Source organism: Ambystoma mexicanum, chromosome 9, assembly GCF_040938575.1.
Source record: "Ambystoma mexicanum isolate Mex_15411 chromosome 9, UKY_AmexF1_1, whole genome shotgun sequence".
Classification (NCBI taxonomy): Eukaryota; Metazoa; Chordata; class Amphibia; order Caudata; family Ambystomatidae; genus Ambystoma; species Ambystoma mexicanum.
Genome location: NC_090931.1, coordinates 336318082 through 336338813, shown reverse-complemented (window position 1 = coordinate 336338813; position 20732 = coordinate 336318082). Strand labels below are relative to the sequence as shown.

Here is a 20732-nt window from a genome sequence, read left to right as displayed (position 1 = left end):
AGACACGGATACCGCTAGGTCTCTTGGCGCCCTCCAGACAGGTAGAAGTTTTCGCTCTTTTCGCCTCTTCAGGGGTGCCTCCGGAAACTCCCGCTTTGGAGCCTCTAGGGACCGTGGATTTAACAGGCCCTCATACAGGTTACAAGGTTACAGACGGGCATCCCAGTCGGCACGTAGAGGCAGAGATTATCAAGCCTCCAGACGACGAGGCTCGGGTCCCTCGTCGACGAAGGACAAGCAAACCAGCAACCAATGACGGCCTTCGGGACGTCCTGGGGGGTCGAGTCTCTCATCATATCGACCAATGGAAATGCATCACCACAGATCGATGGGTTCTGGACACGATTCGCATGGGTCATGCGCTGCAATTCAAAAACAAGCCTCCAAGTCTTCCGCCAGTGTTTTCGGCCCAGCCCCACCTTCGAGTTCTAAGACAAGAGGTGGCGCTTATGCTACAAAAAGGGGCGGTAGAACGGGTTCCTGTGGCACAGGAAGGACAAGGGGTTTATTCCCGGTTCTTCGTCGTCAAGAAGCCGAATGGAAAATGGAGGCCCATTCTCGACCTGAGGGTACTCAACAAATGGCTAAAGAGCTTAAAATTCAAAATGCTAAAGCTCCAGGAGGTTATCAGGTCAGTGCAACCCATGGATTACCTGTCGTCGCTAGACCTTCAGGACGCATATTTTCATATCCCAATACGTCCACGACACAGGAGATATTTAAGGTTCGTCGTCGGGCGAAAGCATTTTCAGTTCAAGGTCCTCCCGTTCGGTGTCAAGTCCTCCCCCAGGACGTTCACCAAGTGCTTGGCCCCCATAGCGGCCCATTTAAGGAAGGACGGTCACCATGTCTATCCCTATCTAGACGACTGGCTGGTCAGAGGCTCGTCCATGGAACAAACACGAAACAGTCTGGTGGCCACGATGTCCCTCTTACAGGAACTGGGCTTCACGATAAACTTCAGCAAGTCCTCCGTAGAGCCTTCGAGGACCTTGGTCTTTCTAGGAGCGGAGTTTCGTACGCACACAAGCCTTGTAAGACCATCCAGCGAAAGAATACAGAAGCTACAAAGCAAGGCGTCGGAATGGAGATGCGGTACCAGGGTGTCGGTGCGCAAATACATGTCCCTGCTAGGGACCATGTCATCCTGCATTCCGTTGATAAACAACTGCCGTCTATTTATGAGGCCTTGCCAGGAATTTCTAGCGGACCGTTGGGCGCAGAGCCAGGGTCGCTGGTCCGACAGACTGGTCATCAACGAACAACTGGTACAAGCACTCTGTTGGTGGAGAGTTTCTACTCATCTAACGAAAGGAATGCCTCTGGTGGAGCCGGAGTTCCAGAAGACGGTGGTGACGGATGCATCACTGAGCGGATGGGGAGCTCATCTGGATAAGTTACAGGTACAAGGCCGGTGGTCGTTACAAGAGTCCTCCCTGCATATCAACCTGCAGAACTGAGAGCAGTGCGGTGGGCTCTAAAATCTTTTCTTCCGCAACTGAGAGACTCTGGTGCGTGTCATGACGGACAACACGACTACAATGTTTTACTTAAGGAAACAAGGAGGAACACGTTCCGGGTCCCTATTGACGGAGGCACAGAAAATCTGGCATTGGGCCCTGCAACACAACATACTAATCTTGGCGTTCCACCTGCCAGGTGTGAGAAATGTGGAGGCAGATGCCCTCAGCAGGGAAATGAACGAAGTTCACGAATGGGTGATGAACGACCAGCAACTACAACATGTATTCAAGAAGTGGGGACATCCTTCCATCGATCTGTTCGCGACGAAGGACAACAGGAAATGCCCGCAGTATGCAAGCAGATGGCCTCAGCAGGGCTCACTGGGGGATGCGTTCTCCTTCCCATGGACGAACAAATTCCTGTACGCATTCCCTCCTTTTCCTCTTATCCGGAGGATCCATTGCAACGTCCTCAAGTACCCATGTCGGGTGATTCTGGTGGCCCCGTATTGGGCCAGACAGGTGTGGTTCTCAGACCTGCTGCACTTAGCGGCGGCGGAGCCAATGAGGTTCAGGAAGATCCCCAACCTTCTGTCTCGACAGGAGGGTATCGTCTGGCATCACGACCCGGACAGCCTCAAGTTGACGGCCTGGTTCCTGACTTCGCCGAATTTGGCCAGCTAACGATTCCGGAGGAGTGTCGTCGTATTCTGCAAGCGGCAAGAGCACCTTCCACAAACACTTCATACTCGTACAAATGGAGGAGTTTCTGTCAGTGGTGTGGGGATCAACCAGGTTTGGTTCCGCAGTCGATTACGCCGGAACAGCTCCTTCCATACTTGCTGTTCTTGGCTCAAAAGGGCTTATCGGTGTCGTCGATAAAAGTACACCTGGTCGCCATCTCCAGGTTTACACGTCAAAGACATTCCGCACCATTATTCAGCGACCGCCTGATTAAGCACTTCCTTAAAGGGCTGTTCAGGAGTTTTCCTCCCGAGAAGAGATTTCCTCCAGTGTGGAGCCTCAATCTGGTGTTATCGTCTCTTATGAAACCTCCTTTTGAACCAATGTCATCGTCGTCTCTAAAGTTTTTGTCTTGGAAATTGGCCTTCCTGGTGGCCATCACTTCAGCCCGACGTATTTCGGAAATCCAAGCTCTAATGGTAGACCCACCATACTTAAGATTTTTTTAAGAACAAGGTGGTCCTTGCCACTAACCCACAGTTTATACCGAAAGCTCCTTCAGTGTTCCATAAACATTCCTCTATTGTCTTACCTACGTTTTTTCCAGAGCCATGCTCGGGAGCGGAACGCACTTTACACACATTAGACGTGAAGAGGGCTCTCAAGGTTTATCTTCATCGCACGCAACCTTTCAGGAAAACGAGGCAATTGTTCGTGGCCTATGGTCTGGGTGCTAAAGGCAAAGCCATTTCAAAGCAAGGACTGTCAAGATGGGTATCCTCTACCATTTCGTACTGCCATTCCAAGGCTGGGAAGCCTCTTCTGCGACGCCCAAGAGCTCATTCAACTAGAGCGGCGTCATCGTCGACGGCGCTGTGGTCTGGAGTCCCTCTGGGGGACATCTGCATGGCGGCTACACACACTTTTACCCGCAATTACTGCCTGTCACAACAACATGCCGAAGATACTCGGATGGGACAGGCGGTGCTTCGACACCTATTCCAATAAGGTAAGCCCCAGTTGAGGGGTTAGATCTTGTTGCAATTATGATTGAATATTGTTCGTTTTCTATGTTAACAATTGCTGATGGGTACATGACCATAGGGAACGGGCATTGTGAGGAAAGTATGTGAGTTTGCATGCACGCCTCCTCTTTTCGGGATGGTACTGCTATGTAATCTATTCCAAGCATGTGAATCCATGAAAGATCCAATGCTGGAGAAGGGAATAGTTTCTTACCTGTAACTCCATTTCTCCAGCATTGGTATCTTTCATGGATTCACATGCGCCCGCCTGCCTCCCCCGGGCCATGCAAACTGGTTCCCCCACTACTTTGGGGGCCGAAATCTGAGGGAGCGCGGGGGCGGGTCCTGTATTTATATCATGGCGTCCTGACGGCGCGGGCACGCATGATACAAAACGAGGTGGATAGGACGCATAAGCGTCGAAAAAGTTTTCCTACGGGAAAGGGTCTATATAATGTACCGGGGATTCCCAGCCTGACGACGGGGAATATTCCAAGCATGTGAATCCATGAAAGATACCAATGCTGGAGAAATGGAGTTACAGGTAAGAAACTATTCCCTTATTGACCTCAGAAGGGCGAAGGGCTAAATTGGCCCTTCTGAAAATCTGGCTTTTGACACTCGGGCCGGCCTGTGTGTGAGATTAACACTTAACTAGAGAGGTTTACTTCCAGATACAACTGCTTACCTTTATCAGGAGCTGCGCAAAGAAATAGCCTTTTCTGGCTGAGCTTTACTTGCTCCAAGTGATGGTGACCGTTCTTCTTTTTGCGTATACATTTATTGTGGTGAAAGATTTACAGGGAACATGACAAAGCAAGTAAAACACACTTGCACAAAAACAGGTAAGGTGGGTGGGGAATGTAAGGAACTCATGGAGGCAACAGTAAAGACCGACACAAGTGATCAGAGTTCGAGGGTGTTTATTAAACTGTATATGCGGGCTGGGAAAACACCTAATATAAACCTAATCTAAGATGGGAGCAAACCATAATAAGGCAGTCTTAGTGGCGTCTTGTCAAAATAAAAGGGCATTTACTAAGAAAAACCTATTGCCAATCCTAATGCTAAATACAAACAAAGAGTGTGGGATAAGGTTCACAAGAAGGAAAGAAGTGGTCACAAATGATAAGTGTTAGCCTGGGGTCTCCCTTCCGCAGGTTTTTAGCACTGTACAAAGCGGGACTCTTGAGCACTTGCTCGAGCTTTCCCAGAACAACGCAACAGTTCGACTCTCAGCTATCATAGCCTTTGGTGGTTAAGTCTCGTTTCTGCAAAGTCTCTTGCCTAAGAGGACCTGATGTATTACAAAATAATAAACAAAAGTTCAGTTCTGCTTGTAGATTTGGGTGATGCCTTTTCACCCCTGGATCTCCCTCTTCCAGGCTCAGATCCACAAAAGTTCCTAGCAATATCAGGACCTTCGCTAGTTAAGTTTCTTGCTTCTGAAGGCCTGATGAGTTCAAAATAATAAACAAAAGTTCCTTCCTGATTGTGCTTGGGGTGATAATTCTTAACCCCTGGGTCCCCCTCTTCCGGGCTCAGAACCCTCTCGAATATCGGCCTCCCTCCATCGGGTTCACCCTGGCTTGTATTCAAAAGATTCCTCTGTTGCATTCACATGTCATTGGGGTGATGGCTTCTCACCCCAGGGTCCCCCTCTTCCGGGATCAGACCCTTCTCGAGTGCTTGCCTTCCCACCATCGGGTTCACTATGGCCTTTTTAACACACACTCATCTGTGACATTCACAAATGTAATGTCTTTTTATACAGTTCACTGTGGACATCCCTCCCTCGGGGTTCACTCTTGCCATTTTTGTCAATCACACAATTTCTTGAACAGTTAACTTCCCCTTAGCTTGACAATCATCTGCTGGTCAAAGGCTTTTGACTGTACAGAGTATTTTACTAGACCCCTGTGTGACCATTTTGACCCCTTTCTTGCATTTCCCAAGGCCTTCTGGAAAACAGTAGTTTCCACAATAGGCGAGTCGCCCAACTTCCCGAGTGAGCACCCACGTGGTGCCTGACTCCTCTGTAGCTGGTTTTCCCCTCTTGTATTAACAGTTCTTTGTACTTTCTTTAATTAGCCGTTTGCTACTATTGTTCAACACAGTTTGGTTTCTTATCGGCTCTCCCCTTGACTCACCAGCTGTGATGAACCGCTTGGTTTTGCTTGTCTATGGAGTCCAGGTCGGTACCACAGTGGCAAGCGTCTCTCCCCGGCTTAGTTATCGGCGCAGGAGAGCCCCATGTGTTGTTGACATCTGCTGCAGCCACGCTGGCTATTGTTTGCAGTCGTAGGCTTCCTTCTGCAGAGGTTTCACTGTCCTTAGTCAGAAAGGGCATGGTCGCTTTTCTCCTTGTCGCCCTCTTGATTTGCACAGTCTTTCTCCTTCTATTGAACTGCTGTGCTGAGTTAGCTCTCTCATCTTGCGGTCTGCCTTGCTCGTATTGTGCTCTTGTGCTCCACCTTTTATCCCTGTGGGGAACAGAAAGGACTGTCAGGTGTGTGCAATGTCTGTCAATTGCCTGACTCTGCCTGGCCCTGTGCCAGGACATGTCGGTTAAACGACTCTAGTGTTTGTGATGAAAAAGTGGGGGAGGGTAGAGTTTCTAAGTATCCTGCTGAGTAGGATGGGGAAAGGGTGACTTCGGAAGGGGGAGTTTGGGAGTTTGGTAGGATTTGTGAAACAGATGGGAATGACTGGGATTGTTATCGTGAAAGGAACAGGGGGGATTGTGGGATCGGTAGTGTTTAGTCAAAGAAGACTGGGTGTTCAGAAAAGAATAACCAAAGTGACGTGGAGAACAATGATTGGGAGTATTCTGGTAGAAAACTGGGATCCTGGGAATTGTGCTTTTCGAATGTACCAAGGTTTGGGTTCCTAGGGAATTTACGAGATATGGAGGGGGTCGTTGGATTTGGATAAGGGAGATTCTTTAGGTGGAAGGGAGGTTGAGTTGGTGGAGCCCAAAAAAGTTCCAGGGACCTCGTCCTCGCCTTCGTCCCTGGTATACTACTGCGTCTCACCTGGGTTATTCCCCTGAGCATAACCACGGGCTGCCGTACCCAGGTGATCCTAGCTCGCTCGTCTGCCCCCAGGGTTGGGATCTGAGGGCGCCAGCCCTTCCCTGGCCACATGAATAAGGGATTCTCGTGGTGTACTTAGGAGAATACCCTCAGGTTTCTCACAGGAAGCAGAAGATGTAATGAACAAGGGTGATACACCTTTCCCTTCCCCTGTTTATATATGTTTTTAAAAATGCAGAAGAAAAGTCATGGAACACCTGGTGACTAAGTGTGTACGGTGTAAGACTGTGTATGGTGAATGTGTGATACCTGTTTCATCCTTACAAAGGCTTCTCTTCTCGAAAAAATGCTAGTTGCTGCCATTCTGTATACCAATGTTAGGCCAGGAGGAATAGCTTTTAAAATCCTAGCATTCAAACTCTGCAATGTGATGAAGTACCCTGTTTCACCTTGGGGCTGGCAGTGGGGTGGTCAAAGGGGCTGGGCTTCTTTGCTTTAGTGGATGCTGGACCCGTTGGAGGTATAAAAGGGATCCCAATACCATCCTTACTGTGTCCCTGCACGCAAGCAGCGGTCAGCCACAGGACAGTGACAACCCCTACAGGCATCTATGACCACCAAGGGGATAGTCACAGGCGCAAAAACCCCACCAGCCTTAGTCCCCCTATACAAAACAAAAGAGGTCATGGCTGGAAGGTTTAGAATTGATCTTAATCTCTGGCATTGCTCTGGGCAACCCCACAGACCATCGTTCTTCACCTGCCAAGCCATTACAAAAGGGAAAAGGTCTTGTGCAGAAGGGATGTGACCAAGCAAAAACAAAGAGGTGATGGATGGAAGGTTTAGAATTAATCTTCTTAAACCTACGGCATTTGCTTTTGGTAACCCTCCAGACTATCGTTCTCCACCTGCCAAACCATTACAGACCGGGCAGTTTTGGCCGGGCTGCTGCCCCTTTTGTGGTGGGACCAAGCCTGATTTTCAAATGGTCTTTCCCCTTTTGTAATGGCAAAGCAGGCAAAGAACGATAGTTTGGAGGGTTGCCCAGATAAATGCCAGAGGTTAAGATTATTTCTAAACCTTCCAGCCATCACCTCTTTTGTTTTGTTACAGACCCGTATGGGCAACATGAAAGAAAAAGGCAAAAACAGGCCCTCAAAGATATTCCTTTACCAATAGTCAAACACCAGACAGACCCATACACCCAGGTAGAAAATAATGCTTTTCAATTAAAAAAAACAAAGCTGCAACATTCAGACACCCATCATTTTCTGAGAGTCATACTCTCAACCCATGGCGAGACACTTTGGACACAAAGTTGTGCACCAGAAAAGGGAAACTGGCTCACATTATACAAGAGAGCATGAAAACACACAGCCCATTCTTCTGCTCCTTTAAGTATCGCCTATAGTACAAAGTTGCAACTCTCTGTGACAATTGTGTTGGAAAATGTTGTGTGTGCTTGGTAGGGAAGGGAGGTGTTATTTTGTGCTTGACGCTTGTGCATACTATTTTGGAATACAGGAGGTCAGAGTGAATGATGGAATATCAGAATGTGTATGGATGAGTAAGGAGTAAAATAATGTTATGTCTCTGGTGTTCCACCACTGATAGTTGGAGGATGTAGCCTGGGTAATGGGAGCCAGTGGATTCCTGTCTTACATTTTATACTGTAACTAAATAACGGAAATTACTATGGACTTGCCTGATGTGTGCTGGATCTTCTTTGCAACAATGGCTATGAGTTAATCTTCCATGTGATCATACTCAAGTGTACTGCCGGGAACCTAAAGGAGAAAAACAGAGGAATAAACAGAGGAAAAGTCGGAAGCTGCTTTGGGGGGGAGGGAGGGGACTGCAGCCAGTGAAGAATCCACTGCCCCTACGGAAGGTTCCACCACCAAAAGTGGCTCGATAGAGCCATGTGGAAAGGAAAAGATACAGGGTGCTGATATAACCAGGGTAGCCTACAAGATCACTGTAGGGGAAGGAATTTGATAGGGAGGCCTGAAAAAGAGGACACCCAGGGAGGTCACCTTGTCGAGAGCAGGCCATGTACTGAAGGGAGCACATGGACGGTGCAGCGCCAGTGGTGACTGTCATGTACTGATTCCTTACATGAAGAGGAGAGATTGGATGGTGGAACACAAGTGAACTGCATTCGATGTGACCGTGGAGGCCCTGGACCCCACACGACCTGTTGGAGAGTTGTAGGAGCACAGGAGATCTGCCTAGCTCGACCGCAGAGAGCAAGTGATCTCATAGTCTCAAGGTGTCATGCATTAGAGGAAGGAAACACAGTGCATGGGAACGGCACGCTGTTAGGTTAATAGTAGCATGTAGCAGATCTACACTGTTGAAGAGTGGAAAGAACGAAAGAACGGATAGCAAATATAGTGAGGGTTGGTGCGCGCAATGTCACACAGGAAAGGAAATGAGCAGCACAAGACTCCAGATAAGAATGGTTGGTCGAGCAGTGCTTTGGGGGACTGCTGTGTAGTGTCTTCTGTTGTAGTACCTCAGAACTGTTGGTGGGCCAACGGTGGCATGTATGAGAAACCTGAAGGTGTCTTACTCACATGTCCCTGGGGATCTGGCATCCAGGTTGCCAGGACACGGCCATCCCTATTGGATCTTGTACCTGGGGGTGGAACAGTGCAGGAGGATCACCTGGGTGAGGGGTCTTCGGGAAGTAGAAATGGGACACCGAAGGGTGAGATGCGGTATCCCCTTCCTTAAGACACCTTTTCCCCATTCTGCCCAGTAGGATACTTCGAAACTCTATCCACCCCACCACCCGCCCCCCCAAGCCCTCTTTTCGAACACGAACACTTCTCACACCGTGAGCGACAACGGACTAATACCAGAGCCGTTTACCTGACATGTCCCAACACAAGGGTCAGGCAGAGTCTGGCAATTGCAGACAACTACACACACCTAACTGCCCTTTCCTTTCCCTGTAGGGATAAAAGGCGGAGCACTGAAAGGACGTCAAGGATGGAGTTGCCCGTGCCCTTTTCAACCCAGACCCGCAAAGCCTCCAAAAAAGGAAATATAGGATCGGGAAACGCAGCTGGCGAACGGTGTGGCGGATGTCAGCGGTTCATGGAACCCTCCTGCACTGATAGCCAGGGCGGGGAGACGCGGTTGCCATCGTGGTACCTTCGGCAAGAGAAAAGCCAATGAGTTCAGCACAGCCGGTGAGTCGGAAGAACCTGATAGTGGACCGGACTGTGCTAGGCTCAAGGTTGCAGTGTGTAACGCTCACCTGATTCCCACGGAGGCGCTGGTCTTGGCAGGAAGGTGTCTGTGACCTGAAAAGTGATGTGCAGGACTCGATTTGCTTCTGGGGCCGAACCTCTTCGCACTGTGTGTCGAACTCGAAGAGTGAGATTTCTGCAGGTGAAAGAATATGGGGGTTAATGATCTGGGTTGTTGAATGTCCCTCTCTCTCTCTCTCTCTCTTCCTAGCTTCTCCGTAGAGCCCCCAGGTCAACGTGCTCACCTTAGATAGGTGAATGCTGGACTCTCCATCTGCGTCTGGTGCAGGGTGCCTTTGCCAGTTCCTTCGCTGGTGAAACATAGGCCTCTTGACATCAGAGGATCGCTACCGTCGTTAACTGCACGAGCTGTGAGTTTCCGGACACCTTTTTAGTCCTTATAGTCTTTAGGTGTGTGGGCACGTTAATATAGAACAGGACTCTGTATAATGCTTTTTCCTATTTGTCTTGCAGGGCTCTTGAGATAGGAGATGGTGTGAAGAGAGCCGAAGTTGGAGCCAGAGCCTTGGAATGAAGAGCTTGGAAATGCGTAAGTAACTGCAAGCGCTCTAACTGTCTCTTCTCCCTTGCAGCTGTGAGTTCGTGCTGAAGAGATGCTGGAAAACGCCAGAGTATTTGCAGGCGTTCAATTGTGGCGAGCGCGATGGACGTGAGTAAATACCTGTCTAATGTCTCTTCGTTTGTCTTTCAGATGCTGGGTTGCAGCGTTGAAGAAATCCGGAATTCGCGGAGTGCCGGTAAGTAATAACAATGCTTTTGTCTTCACAGGCGGAGGTGCAGCGTGAAGAAATGTTCGCTGCCGATGGATCAGGTGAGGAAAGCGCTGCGTGTAAAGGTTGCCGTGCTAACCTGTTGTTTCTTGTCTTTGCAGGTGCTGCTGAATACTGGATACAGGAGTGGTAAGTATTGTTCTTGCAGGTTCAGGATCGGAAGGAAGAAAGGCTGGAACAGACTCGGTGAGCGTTCTGCTGCAGATGCAGAATAACGCGAAGCACGTTTGTTCAATCGGGTGTGGTTTAAATAGCCTTGGAGTGATGAGGCGTCTTCCTCCACGGCCCCGCCTAGGTAAGAAAAGAGTTCCAGTTCCAGAAGAGTTCCCGTGTTGTATCCAGGGAGTGGAGCTTGCCCCACCCAGGTAAGAAAGTAGTTCCTGTTCACAGAGGATTCCTATGTGGCTGGTAAGTAAGCAGCATGGTCTGCTGCAGGTAAGTCCACCCAAGCATCTTCATACATATTATGAGCCCGGCGCTTCCAGTGCCGGGACCGATGGCTTTGATTAGCCTGGTGCCACCGGCGCCAGGACAAGGTCCAAAAGGTCCCAGTGGGGACCGGCTGGTGCCTAAGATAACGGTTAGGGGCCTGCTTCCAAGGACGTTGGGCTGTTCCTGACTCCTTGGAAGCAGTGATCATGACAGCGGCAACATTAAGAAGATTAAGATAGAAGGCGTTTGAGAACAAACTTGGTACCGGAGATAGAGTGGTCCGGTGCCACGTGGCCGCTCGTACAGATCTTTGGCTGGTACCCCTCTCCTGAACAAAGGGACTGTGTTGAACTAAAGATTACTGAAACTACAAGTACCAAGAGGCCATAGGAAGGCCAACGTGAGGTGTCAAGCAGGTCATACAAGGGTCAGGCCAAATCCTTTGTACAATCAAAAGTCCTTGACACGTCACAGATGTTTTGATGATCGTGAAATTGTGAACCCGACTGCAGTAATTGTGAAACAGGTGTCTGTGCCCGGCAGAGGGGAATGCTGTGCGAACTGTGATTGTGTGAATAAACACGCACTTACAATAAGCTAACAGTGACCCAGCAAGACGTGATCGCCCTTCGGAAGTCTTTGGTTTTAATTGACAAAGTGCTCTGGAAGGTCTGAGCCCGGATGAGGGGGATCTAACCAAACTTCGTTGATTGTAAGTTGTTTAAAAAGACATTGATTTTAAATATTACAAATAAGGAGATAGTGAATAAAAGGCAGTAGTGAACCCTACTGAGGAACGCCAAGAGAAAAGTTGTGAAGAATGTACGTGTACAACAATGTGATGACAAGTGTGACCCCGACTGAGGGATGTCCACAGTGAGTGGTTGGTCTGAGCCCAATTGAGGGAGGCTAACGAGTGAGAGAAGAAGGATCGAGCCCGGCTGAGGGGATCCAAGGGTGAAGGGTAATCACCTGATGTGAAGGTTAACAGAAGGAACTTTTGTTTTGTTGGCATATCAGGCCCTCTGAAGCAAGAGACTTGGGCACAGAAGGCCCTGAAATAGAGAAAACGAACTGTAAGGTTGTGCCAGAGAAGCCCAGCAGTGTGTTGTGCTCTAGAGTCCTGTCTTGTCCCGTGCTAAAAACATGGGAAAGGGAGACCCCGGCCATAACATCCTGACCTACCATTTTGTGAACACTTCTTTCTTTTCTTGTGAACATTATCCCAAAATATTTTGTAGCTTAGTGGTAAGGATTGGCATAGGCCCTTTTTATCAAACTAGACTCTACTAGGACTTTATTATTATTATTATTTGATGGTCGTAGCTTGCTCCCATCTTAGATTTAGGTTTAGATTAGGAGTTTATCTCACCCATTTTACAGTTTAATAAACACCCTTGAACTGTGATCACTTGTGTCTGTCTTACTTTGATACCATGCTTTCCTTACACATGTTTTCTTTTACATTTTAGGGGCGATGTGTAGAAAAGCAGTTTGGATGAGGTTAGGATTCTATATAGTACAATCTTAAAGTTAGTTTTTAACATTTTGGAGGAATTGCTGGATTGTTGCATTTGAGGAGCGTGGACTTTTAGGAAATTGTTAAATGTGGCTGGGTTAAATGACCATGTTTGGATGAGAGATGGGGATGTTAGCCAATCGTAGTGTGCACGTGGCATTTCGGGTGGTACTAGCATCTTATGCATCAGAGAGCTTAGCATATTGGGATGCTGGCAAGGAAGCACAATGAGGCGTCAAACATGTTGGAAATGGTGTCCAGCATGTGGAAGTGCTTGCATAGATGAGTGAGGCCATGCGTGCCAGATGCATGGATGGGATAGTTGTGTGCATATAAGGGGGCTAATTTGGTGCCAGTGGTAAGGATTTCCTTGGAAGAGTTTATTGTGGTGCTGGAGGGGGGCCCTATGGGTGGACTGGATTGTAAAAAGTTTGTAGTGGTACGTATGAGGATGCTAATTGTTATAGAGCATGAGTTGTGATTACATGTGGAGGTGCGTCAGGAGGTATTGCAAGCATGCCAGCGTTATAGAGCATAACCGCTCTTAGACTTTGATTAGTGACTTGATATGTAGGTGATATATGGCATTTATAACGCGCCTATGCACAAGTGTTTCAAGGCGCAACGAGGGAAGGGAGGGGAAATTGAGGGAAGGCAGATAACAATCCTACTAGGCCAGGTAACATTGAGATCGAGCAAGTGCAGGGGAAGGGGAAAAGTGCAGGGGGGGAATACCGGGTGGCATTGCAGTACATAGGATAACCGTAAAATAGAAATACAATAAATAAGTGTGAAAAGCAAGGGTAAGTGCAGACATCATGGTCAAGTGCTCGTAGACGCTGTAGGGATACAGAAACAGTCCCTGAGAGCAAGGGTTGCCAGGGAGGCAGTGCAGGTGTGCAACTGGCGGGGAGGGGACCTGGGCCCGAGAACGTAGCAAGGTAACCAGTGCAATTTCAGATTCAGCCAGGAGATCAACAGGGGAGAAGAGGAGAGAAAGCAGAGGAAAAGTGGAAGGTCTTGAGGTGCTTCAGAACCAGAGATGGTTCTCATCAAGTTTCAGAGAGGCAGGGAGGCTATTCCAGAGGGAGGCCCCAGCAGAAGAAAGAGATCGACCACCAACTCGCTGCTTGGAGAAGCGACTGACCCTGAGGGAGTTGGAGGCAGATGAGCGAAGAGCTGGAGACAGAAGATATTTAGGAAGAGAGAGTTGAAGGTATTGAGATCCCAGGCCCCAAAAGGCCTTGTAGACAATGCAGAGGGTTTTGAACTTAATCCTCGCCGCTACTGGGAGGCAGTGCAGGGATTTCAGTCCTGTAGAGATATGATCATTGGGCATGAGGCCAAGGACAAGTCTGGCAGTCCTGTTTTGGATGAGTTGCAGCGGGCGGAAAGTAGAGGCAGGCAGATTTAGAAAGAGGCTGTTGCAATAGTCCAGCCTAGAGAGAACCAGCGCTCTGGAGACAGTGAGCTTCTGGGGGAAGGAGAGTGGGTCGAGTATGGTAGTGGATAGAGAACATATTGGTTCTTTGAGTTTATTAATGACGAACATGCGAGTATGTTTGTTTTGAGTTTTCACACGATATGTAAAATTTGAGGCTGGTCTAGCTGTTTGGGAGGCTCCTTCATACCAGTGTGTGTGGTTGGAACATATGGCCTCCACTTGTCCATGGTCACTCTAGTGGGGTTGGTGTGGCTCAACTCTCATTCACTGGTTCCATTGTTTGTTGAAAATTAAGCTTGGAGTTGAAGGTGCAAAAGTGTGGGTGTTGTATGTGTTCAGTAGAGAAGAGAGGTTTGTTGTGATGTGTTCTCAGTAATGGAGGGAGGTGTTGTGATCTTGTTGTATGCTAGTCTGGGTCGTATGAGGTCAGAGTGACTCTTGGAATGTTAGAATATTTGTGGATGAAAGAGAGAACTTTATTTCGCGTGCTTTGCGCCACTGTCAGTGGATATAGCCTGTGTGGTGGGATCCATTGGGTTAGTCTTACACCTTCTACTGGAACGGAATAAAGTAACTTTCTATGGACATACCTGATGTGTGCCAGATCTTCTTTGCAACATAAACTTATCAAGCTGGCCCACACACATGGTTACTAATGGGTTTCCTCGCTCTGAATCCACACGCAATCCCAGTAGAAGAGCATGTGGCGAAGAAGGCATAAGATCCAGAGTTTCGAGGGGGGGAGGGAAGAAAACACATGTTCAGGGTCTGTCTAAAATTCAAAATGTCATCCGGCTTTAAAATAAGCTTAGACCACTCCCTGTCAGCTCACCTGTCCTTCAGGAAACTACAGATCCAAAAAGCACCTGCACCCATACAGAACAGGTGCAATCACCGTCCCTTAACACCAATGAGGACTTGATAGACTGCTCTATAAAAAGCAGCCAGTTCAGTCTGGCAGTGTGGGGTTTTTGTGAAGGAGCTGGAGGAAGGTGTTTGAAAGAGTTTGGCAAGTGATTGGTCTGTAGAAAGGAGAGTAGACTTGGAAGTTGAAGGGAGAGACTGTTGGCGAGAGGTGGAGTTGATGCCATCGAGAGAGGAGACTTGGAGGTCTGAGGGAAAGATTGAGTTAAGTGCAGGAGATGATTTCATCTGGCTGGGAGAATTTTGAAAGTTGGAGAAAGTGTTGATGGAGGTGGAGGAGTAAAAGCATTTGAGCAGAAGCGTGATTTGAAGGTTGGAGGAGAGATTCTGTCATTGGAAGGCTAGAATAGGAGCTATTCATGACACCCAAAGAGAAAGGAGGATAAGGGGTGACCCCACTAGCCAGACCGACTAGGGAGGATTCAGTCGACTAGGTTTTTCCAGTGTAAACCTCAGCGGTGGGAGGAAGCATGCAACTGTGAAACCTCACGTCATGAAGATTATATAGGGAGTAGTCTTAAAGGAAGGGTCTCTGGGTCCACGAGAAGATGTTCTATGGTACATGGGGTCTCCTTGGAACAGCATAGAGCCTGCAAAGTGTAATCTGCTGGTGAAGACCCACATTGCCTGGCATGGGGAAAGGGCCCTAGAGAAGTAGCAAAATCTGCATCAGACTATCTTTGGTTGGACGGTTAGTCCTTACTGTAGCTCTGAAAGAGGTTTTGGTAACTCCACAGCCTAAGAACAGACCAGAATGTTTAATTGACTAGGGATTGGGGCTACTGAGAGCCCAAACAAAGGATTTTGTAAGACGTCTTTTCTTCTGTACACTATCTGATTAAGACATTGAGATCCCTTCACTTCTGGACTGCATCTGAGACACTCTTTCCCAACATGTACAAGTTCCCTTTAACTCTGCTTGGTAGAGGTGGGGAAGGCCTGAACAAATATTGCCCCCTTTGCTCGACAGGAGCATGTTTAGGATTTCCCCCGCACCATAGCACTTGATCTGAACACCATTCACTCTGCTTGAACCTTTATTTCTTTGTTTTTCCTTTTTTCTTTTTTTTTATAAACTACTTTTCATCCAAGGTAATTTTTCATGTGTTGTGTATCTTTGTGGAGCGCTCCTTGACACCACCTTTCAGCAATGTGCGAGTCCCGAGCTGTCACTTTTCCCCAAGGGGGAGCCCCTTCCCATGAGGCCAGGGGGGTGAAGCTGCTACCCTGTAGTCTCCCTGGGGGTGGTGCACAGCGGGAGGATCTCATGGGGAGAGACTCCCTGTTAGGGCACCGACCTGGCTCTCGCCCAGTTCACATCCTCGGACATGGCGGTTATATCTGCGGTTCCGACTCTGGAAGGGCAACATTCCATGGTGAGTCGCCTGCCGGCGTACCCACTCGCATGTGCGGGCCTCGCGGGTAACCATGAACTATGATACAAGCTTGTGTTCCAAGCCTCGTTCTGGTTCCCGCTCGGCCACGGCGCATGCGCAAGCCAGCCTGCGCTCCAAGCCTCGTTTCCAGGCCGAGCGCTGTAAATAGCGTCCGGCTTCACGAACAAATCGTGTCTTAACGCGGCTTGTTCCTGGCTGACCGCAGCATTTGGTGCCTTTCTGTCTAGCTCTTTGTTCCTGCCCGATCTCTGGCCTGTTTCCTGGCTTCTGTGCTTCCCTTGCCTGGGTCCCTGGGTTCTCCTTGGGTCTGGGTTCCCTGACCTGTATTAGGGACCTCAGTCTCCCTGGTTCTTCCCTGAAGTTGCCTGGCCTCTCCCGTGGTTCTCTCCTTGAATTGCCTGTTCCCTGCCTCCTTGTGGTTCTTGCCCCTTGGTTCCTTGGTTGTCCGCCCTGGGGTCCTTGAGGTTCCCTTCCTCTTTTTGTGCCTACTTGTGAGTCAGAGTCCTGCCCGGGGTCCCTTCTGTTCCCTTACTGGGTTCCCCCCTCCACTTTCTGGACTCCACTCTTCTGTGCTCATTGGATGCCACCCCTTGCCTGCCTGGCTGGGGTACCAGTTCCATGGACTTCCTCCATTCACTTGTGCTCTGCTTGTGGAATCCTTCTGAAGAGCATCTCCTGCCACTCACCTTGGACTTTTTCATCTGTTTGAAGAACTTACCAACCTCCCTGTCAGTGCTTGCACTGTCCCGACGTCACGTTAATCCGCAGGGAGGTGTATCCATGGCGTTGGGAGGTGGTCCCCATCCATCCCTGTTTCATTAGGGTTGGGTCGAGGTCACCTCCTTCCGTCATCTTCTCTTCACCCTGCTCCTGGACCTATCAGTCTCACTTCTCCGGTACGAACAGCAACTGAAATCTCAGGTACGCAGCGTTCTAGGGATGCACACCTCAACACTCCCCCTCAGAGGACAAGGGAGAACCTCTCGTGAGAGTGCAGTATGACATACCCTCCATCACACCATATACACCTTCCAATCCCATGAACCCCGCCTCCATATCCCACACTTCTTTGTATGTCTGAAAGCTTAACATCTACTGAGTCAAGGAAAAGCCGAGACTACCTAAGAGAGAACTTCTCAACAAGTACTGGGAGGAGGAGGAGGAGGAGGAGGAGGAGGTTTGGAACGATGAAGAGCACCGGTGTGAACTTGAATGAGCATTCTAGTTCTCTTAGCCCATTCTTCATAAAAAAGAACTTGAAAGGTTGTCAAGCCATCCCTGGAGGAGCCGTGAGTGTGCAAGCGGTTCGGCTTGTAAGACAGAAGAGGCTGCTGACCGGGACGCTGGCGAGAAGGCTGAGACGTTCCTACACAGTCTGACGTTGAAGGACCAGTTAGGAAGCTGGCCAAGCAGAGGTCCAGACCTGCGAAGGAGCTGACCGCGCAGTCACGCATAGATGCCCATTCTGCGAGGGGCCAAGACTGCGGAGCCGCTACAGTACACTGGAGGTCGAGGGAAGCCATGGAAAGATTGTAACCAAAGAAGGAAGAACCAGAGACCGACAGGAGCAAGCTGCTGGAAACCCTAAGGGTACCTAGGTTGGCGGGACGGTTGGTGGGGGCACAATAGAGACGGGGAAGACTCAGGAGACGGCAGATTAAACCCCACAGAGCAGGGGCAAGAAGGGAAGTACTTGGTCAAAGAAGAATATTAGGAACGTAGACGTAAAAAAAGTATATAAATATGGGGCTGTGACCCGCACCCAGAAGAAAAGTACAAGTGTTTATCTTGTGTGGCAGTACCTGGCAGTAGAGTAAACCATGTCTATCAGATAAAAGCATTAGAGAAATATGGGTCTGGGACCCATGCCCACAAGAGAGAAGTACAAGTAACCTGTGTGGCAGTACCTGGCATTAGAGTGAACAAGGTTTACCAAATCAAAGCAGTAGAGAAATACAGGTCTGGGACCCGCACCCACAAGAGTAGTACAAACCATATTCCGTGTGGCAGTACTTGGCAAGAGTGAACCAAGTCTGCCAAAGTCTGGAGATGGGGAAGCATGGGTCTGGGACCCTAAAAGTGAAAGACTAAAAGTGTTGAATTGTGAGAGTGACTAGGGGAAGGGAGTCATCCACCCAACCCCCCATTATCCCCGGTTGTGTTGAACTGTGCAACCAAGTGAAAAGAGACCAGGGGAAGGGAGTAAATTCCCCTGGTTGTGTTGAACTGTGAAATCAAGATACCAGGAGAAAGGAGCCCTTCTTCTGGTAACCAAAGTTTAAAAGACTTTCTGATGCAGTGTGTTGACAGATGAGTTGTGTGCCTGCCAAAGAGAAGTGCTGGAACTTTGTATGTTGTGTTGGCGAACAATTTTGACCCGGATAAGGGAGTAATTCCCCTAAGAAGAAGTCAAAGCCTGGAAGGGAACTTTTATCTCTAGTCCATTAGGGAGTCTTTCCTCTGGACCAAGAAGGTGTACTTCATCTTTAGTTTAGTTTTAAGTGTAAGGGACAGAAGTAGGGTTTTTGACACAGGATGGACTACTGATTTACATGGTCATTCTGACAGAGCCCTTACTGTTTTAGTTGAGGCATACACTGGGGGAGTTAGGTATTCCTTTCTTTTTGGACCAAAATATGTTTATAGCAGCCACAATGCCACCTGCGTGTCAGTCTCTTTTCTTCTGCACCCTTATACATTCTAGCACAAGGTAACTATTTTGCTTTTATGTAGAAGCAGAAGATCTGGTTGTCAGAGTACTCTTGATGCATCCTACACTACTGAAATATCAACAGTTATGCTGTTTTATTCTGGTCCCAGCACCAGGAAGCCCCTATTTGTAGGCTTTACAAAATCGGATGAGACTTAAAACGTTTTACTTGAGCATTGTCTTTTGTTTCCTTCATGCATATGTATGTGCTGAGGTTATTTAAGCAAATTTTTGATAATCGCACACCTGTTTTATATGTATTGAAGCGTTAGAGCCCACACCACAGGGCTCTATTTGGTGGTAGGTGACCACCAACCAAGTTAGTGATCCACAGCCAAAGAAAAGGGCCTCTGAGGGAGACGGCTAACTTAAACACAATAGATCCTGATGGTATGGACTCTCTAGTACTATTAGAGATTGTGCAGGATGGTAAAAGGGCAGCTTCGCCTGGGGGTTCGTGTGGCACTGCTTTTCTACGTCTCCTTGACCAGTGCACAGTGTGTAAGCCTCAACAAAGGGAAGCATTTGATGCCTCCAATCCAATCTTGCTCGTGGTCTACAGAGCTCTAAGCAGAACAAAGGTGAAGCATATGATGGAGGCTTCTTCTTCTGCTTTTAGAACCTACAGTCCACGTTTTCTGATTGTCTAAAGAGAAAAAAAGGCTCATTTATTTATTTCTATTTTGCATGTATTTCATATGGAGTTACATTTCTTTTTGTTTAGTGGATTTTCTTAGCGACTTAAATTTAAGAGGTGCACGTATTAAATATGAGCTAATGGTGTCCACTCCTTTTTGGGTTTAGGATAACGGCTGCTTCATATTGAAGTGGAATCCTCCTGTAAAGAAAACGCAGTCCAAGAAGAGAAAGAAGAACAAGAAACAGCGTATCATGGATGAGCCAGATTCCGAAAGTGTCTGAGGCAGAAAACTGTGGTGTGGAACAGGAAGAAGCATCAGTCTTTCTATGCTTGAAGGACTGTAATAAATCAAAAATGTTAAAATAAGAAATGACTGATGAAAATCATAAGTACGTTCGAGTTGGCAAGAATACAGTGTATTTTGAAATAATGTAAGCTAAATTAAACCTTGTATAGGAAAATTTAAGTTTTCTAAAAATCTGTGTTCTCTCTGGAGCAAAGTCTGTTTGAATACCATTAAAACGAATTCCTTCTGGTCAATAAGATGATGATCACGTTGGAGGTGTGCTGTTATAGCTGTTTGTCTGGGACATGTTTCAGTGCAAAATCAGTTTGCTATCTGGGATTTCCAGCAGCAAAGATCCCATTTCTTTCACCTGAAGGCGAGGAGCACTCTTTTATATACACAATTCGAGCAGAACTATGACCCTGCAGATGGTGTCTGGTGAATGCTATGCAGTGGTCTGCCCTTTAGGCCTTTATACTCCATTTACTCCATCTTAACATTTAGTACTAGTGTACTGCTAGGGTGCAACCTGCTTAGAGTTCTTTCTCTGCAGGATACTGGCCCATGTGTTGTATTGAACTTTGCTTATATGCTCTGTATTTGCTGCTTCTTTGGGAGCTCTTGGTAGTCCAGATGCCCCGGGTGCATACGAGAACAGTAAACCCTGCCTTTCGATTCCCCAGTAGAAGTCCTGGAGCAACGAAATGCAAAGGTGGTTTCTGAAATAGAAGAAGCAATATATGGCTCCCTGACTTAACAAGACCTACGTAACAGCTGGCACCAATATTGCAGTGGTCAAAATCTCTAAGTTAAGAGCATGATGTTGCTTGGTCATGTCAAATATTTATTTTTAACAAGGAACTTATTCTTTTTGCCTTAGTTTCCTTAATAGTGTTGACCCTTCTCCGGCTTTACAGAAGACACTATAATTACAATAAAGCAATGCAGTATAATGTATGTTCTGATGCTTGTGAATCTGCTTAGAATCACACGCAGTTCTGTGTGTATAGTCCGACATCTAGTGGTAATCGCGGAGTAGAGCATCTTTTTTTTTCGAAGAATGAAAAGGAAGATTGACATGGATGGGACAGTAACACTATCCCTAACGTGCCGTGTAGTGTA

At 48.0% G+C, this 20732-nt stretch overlaps 1 protein-coding gene across 6 annotated transcripts in view; it reads left to right on the top strand.

Moving 5' to 3' along the window:
- TAF1D (TATA-box binding protein associated factor, RNA polymerase I subunit D) overlaps nt 1-19867 on the top strand; it is a 531982-nt gene extending 512115 nt beyond the window's left edge. For all 6 annotated transcript variants that reach the window (XM_069614757.1, XM_069614754.1, XM_069614755.1 and 3 more), the window contains one exon: nt 19489-19867. In XM_069614757.1, the coding sequence (XP_069470858.1) occupies nt 19489-19605 (117 nt within the window). In that variant the 3' untranslated portion in view covers nt 19606-19867. The remainder of the gene's footprint in view (nt 1-19488) is intronic.
- The last annotated feature ends 865 nt before the right edge of the window (nt 19868-20732 follow it).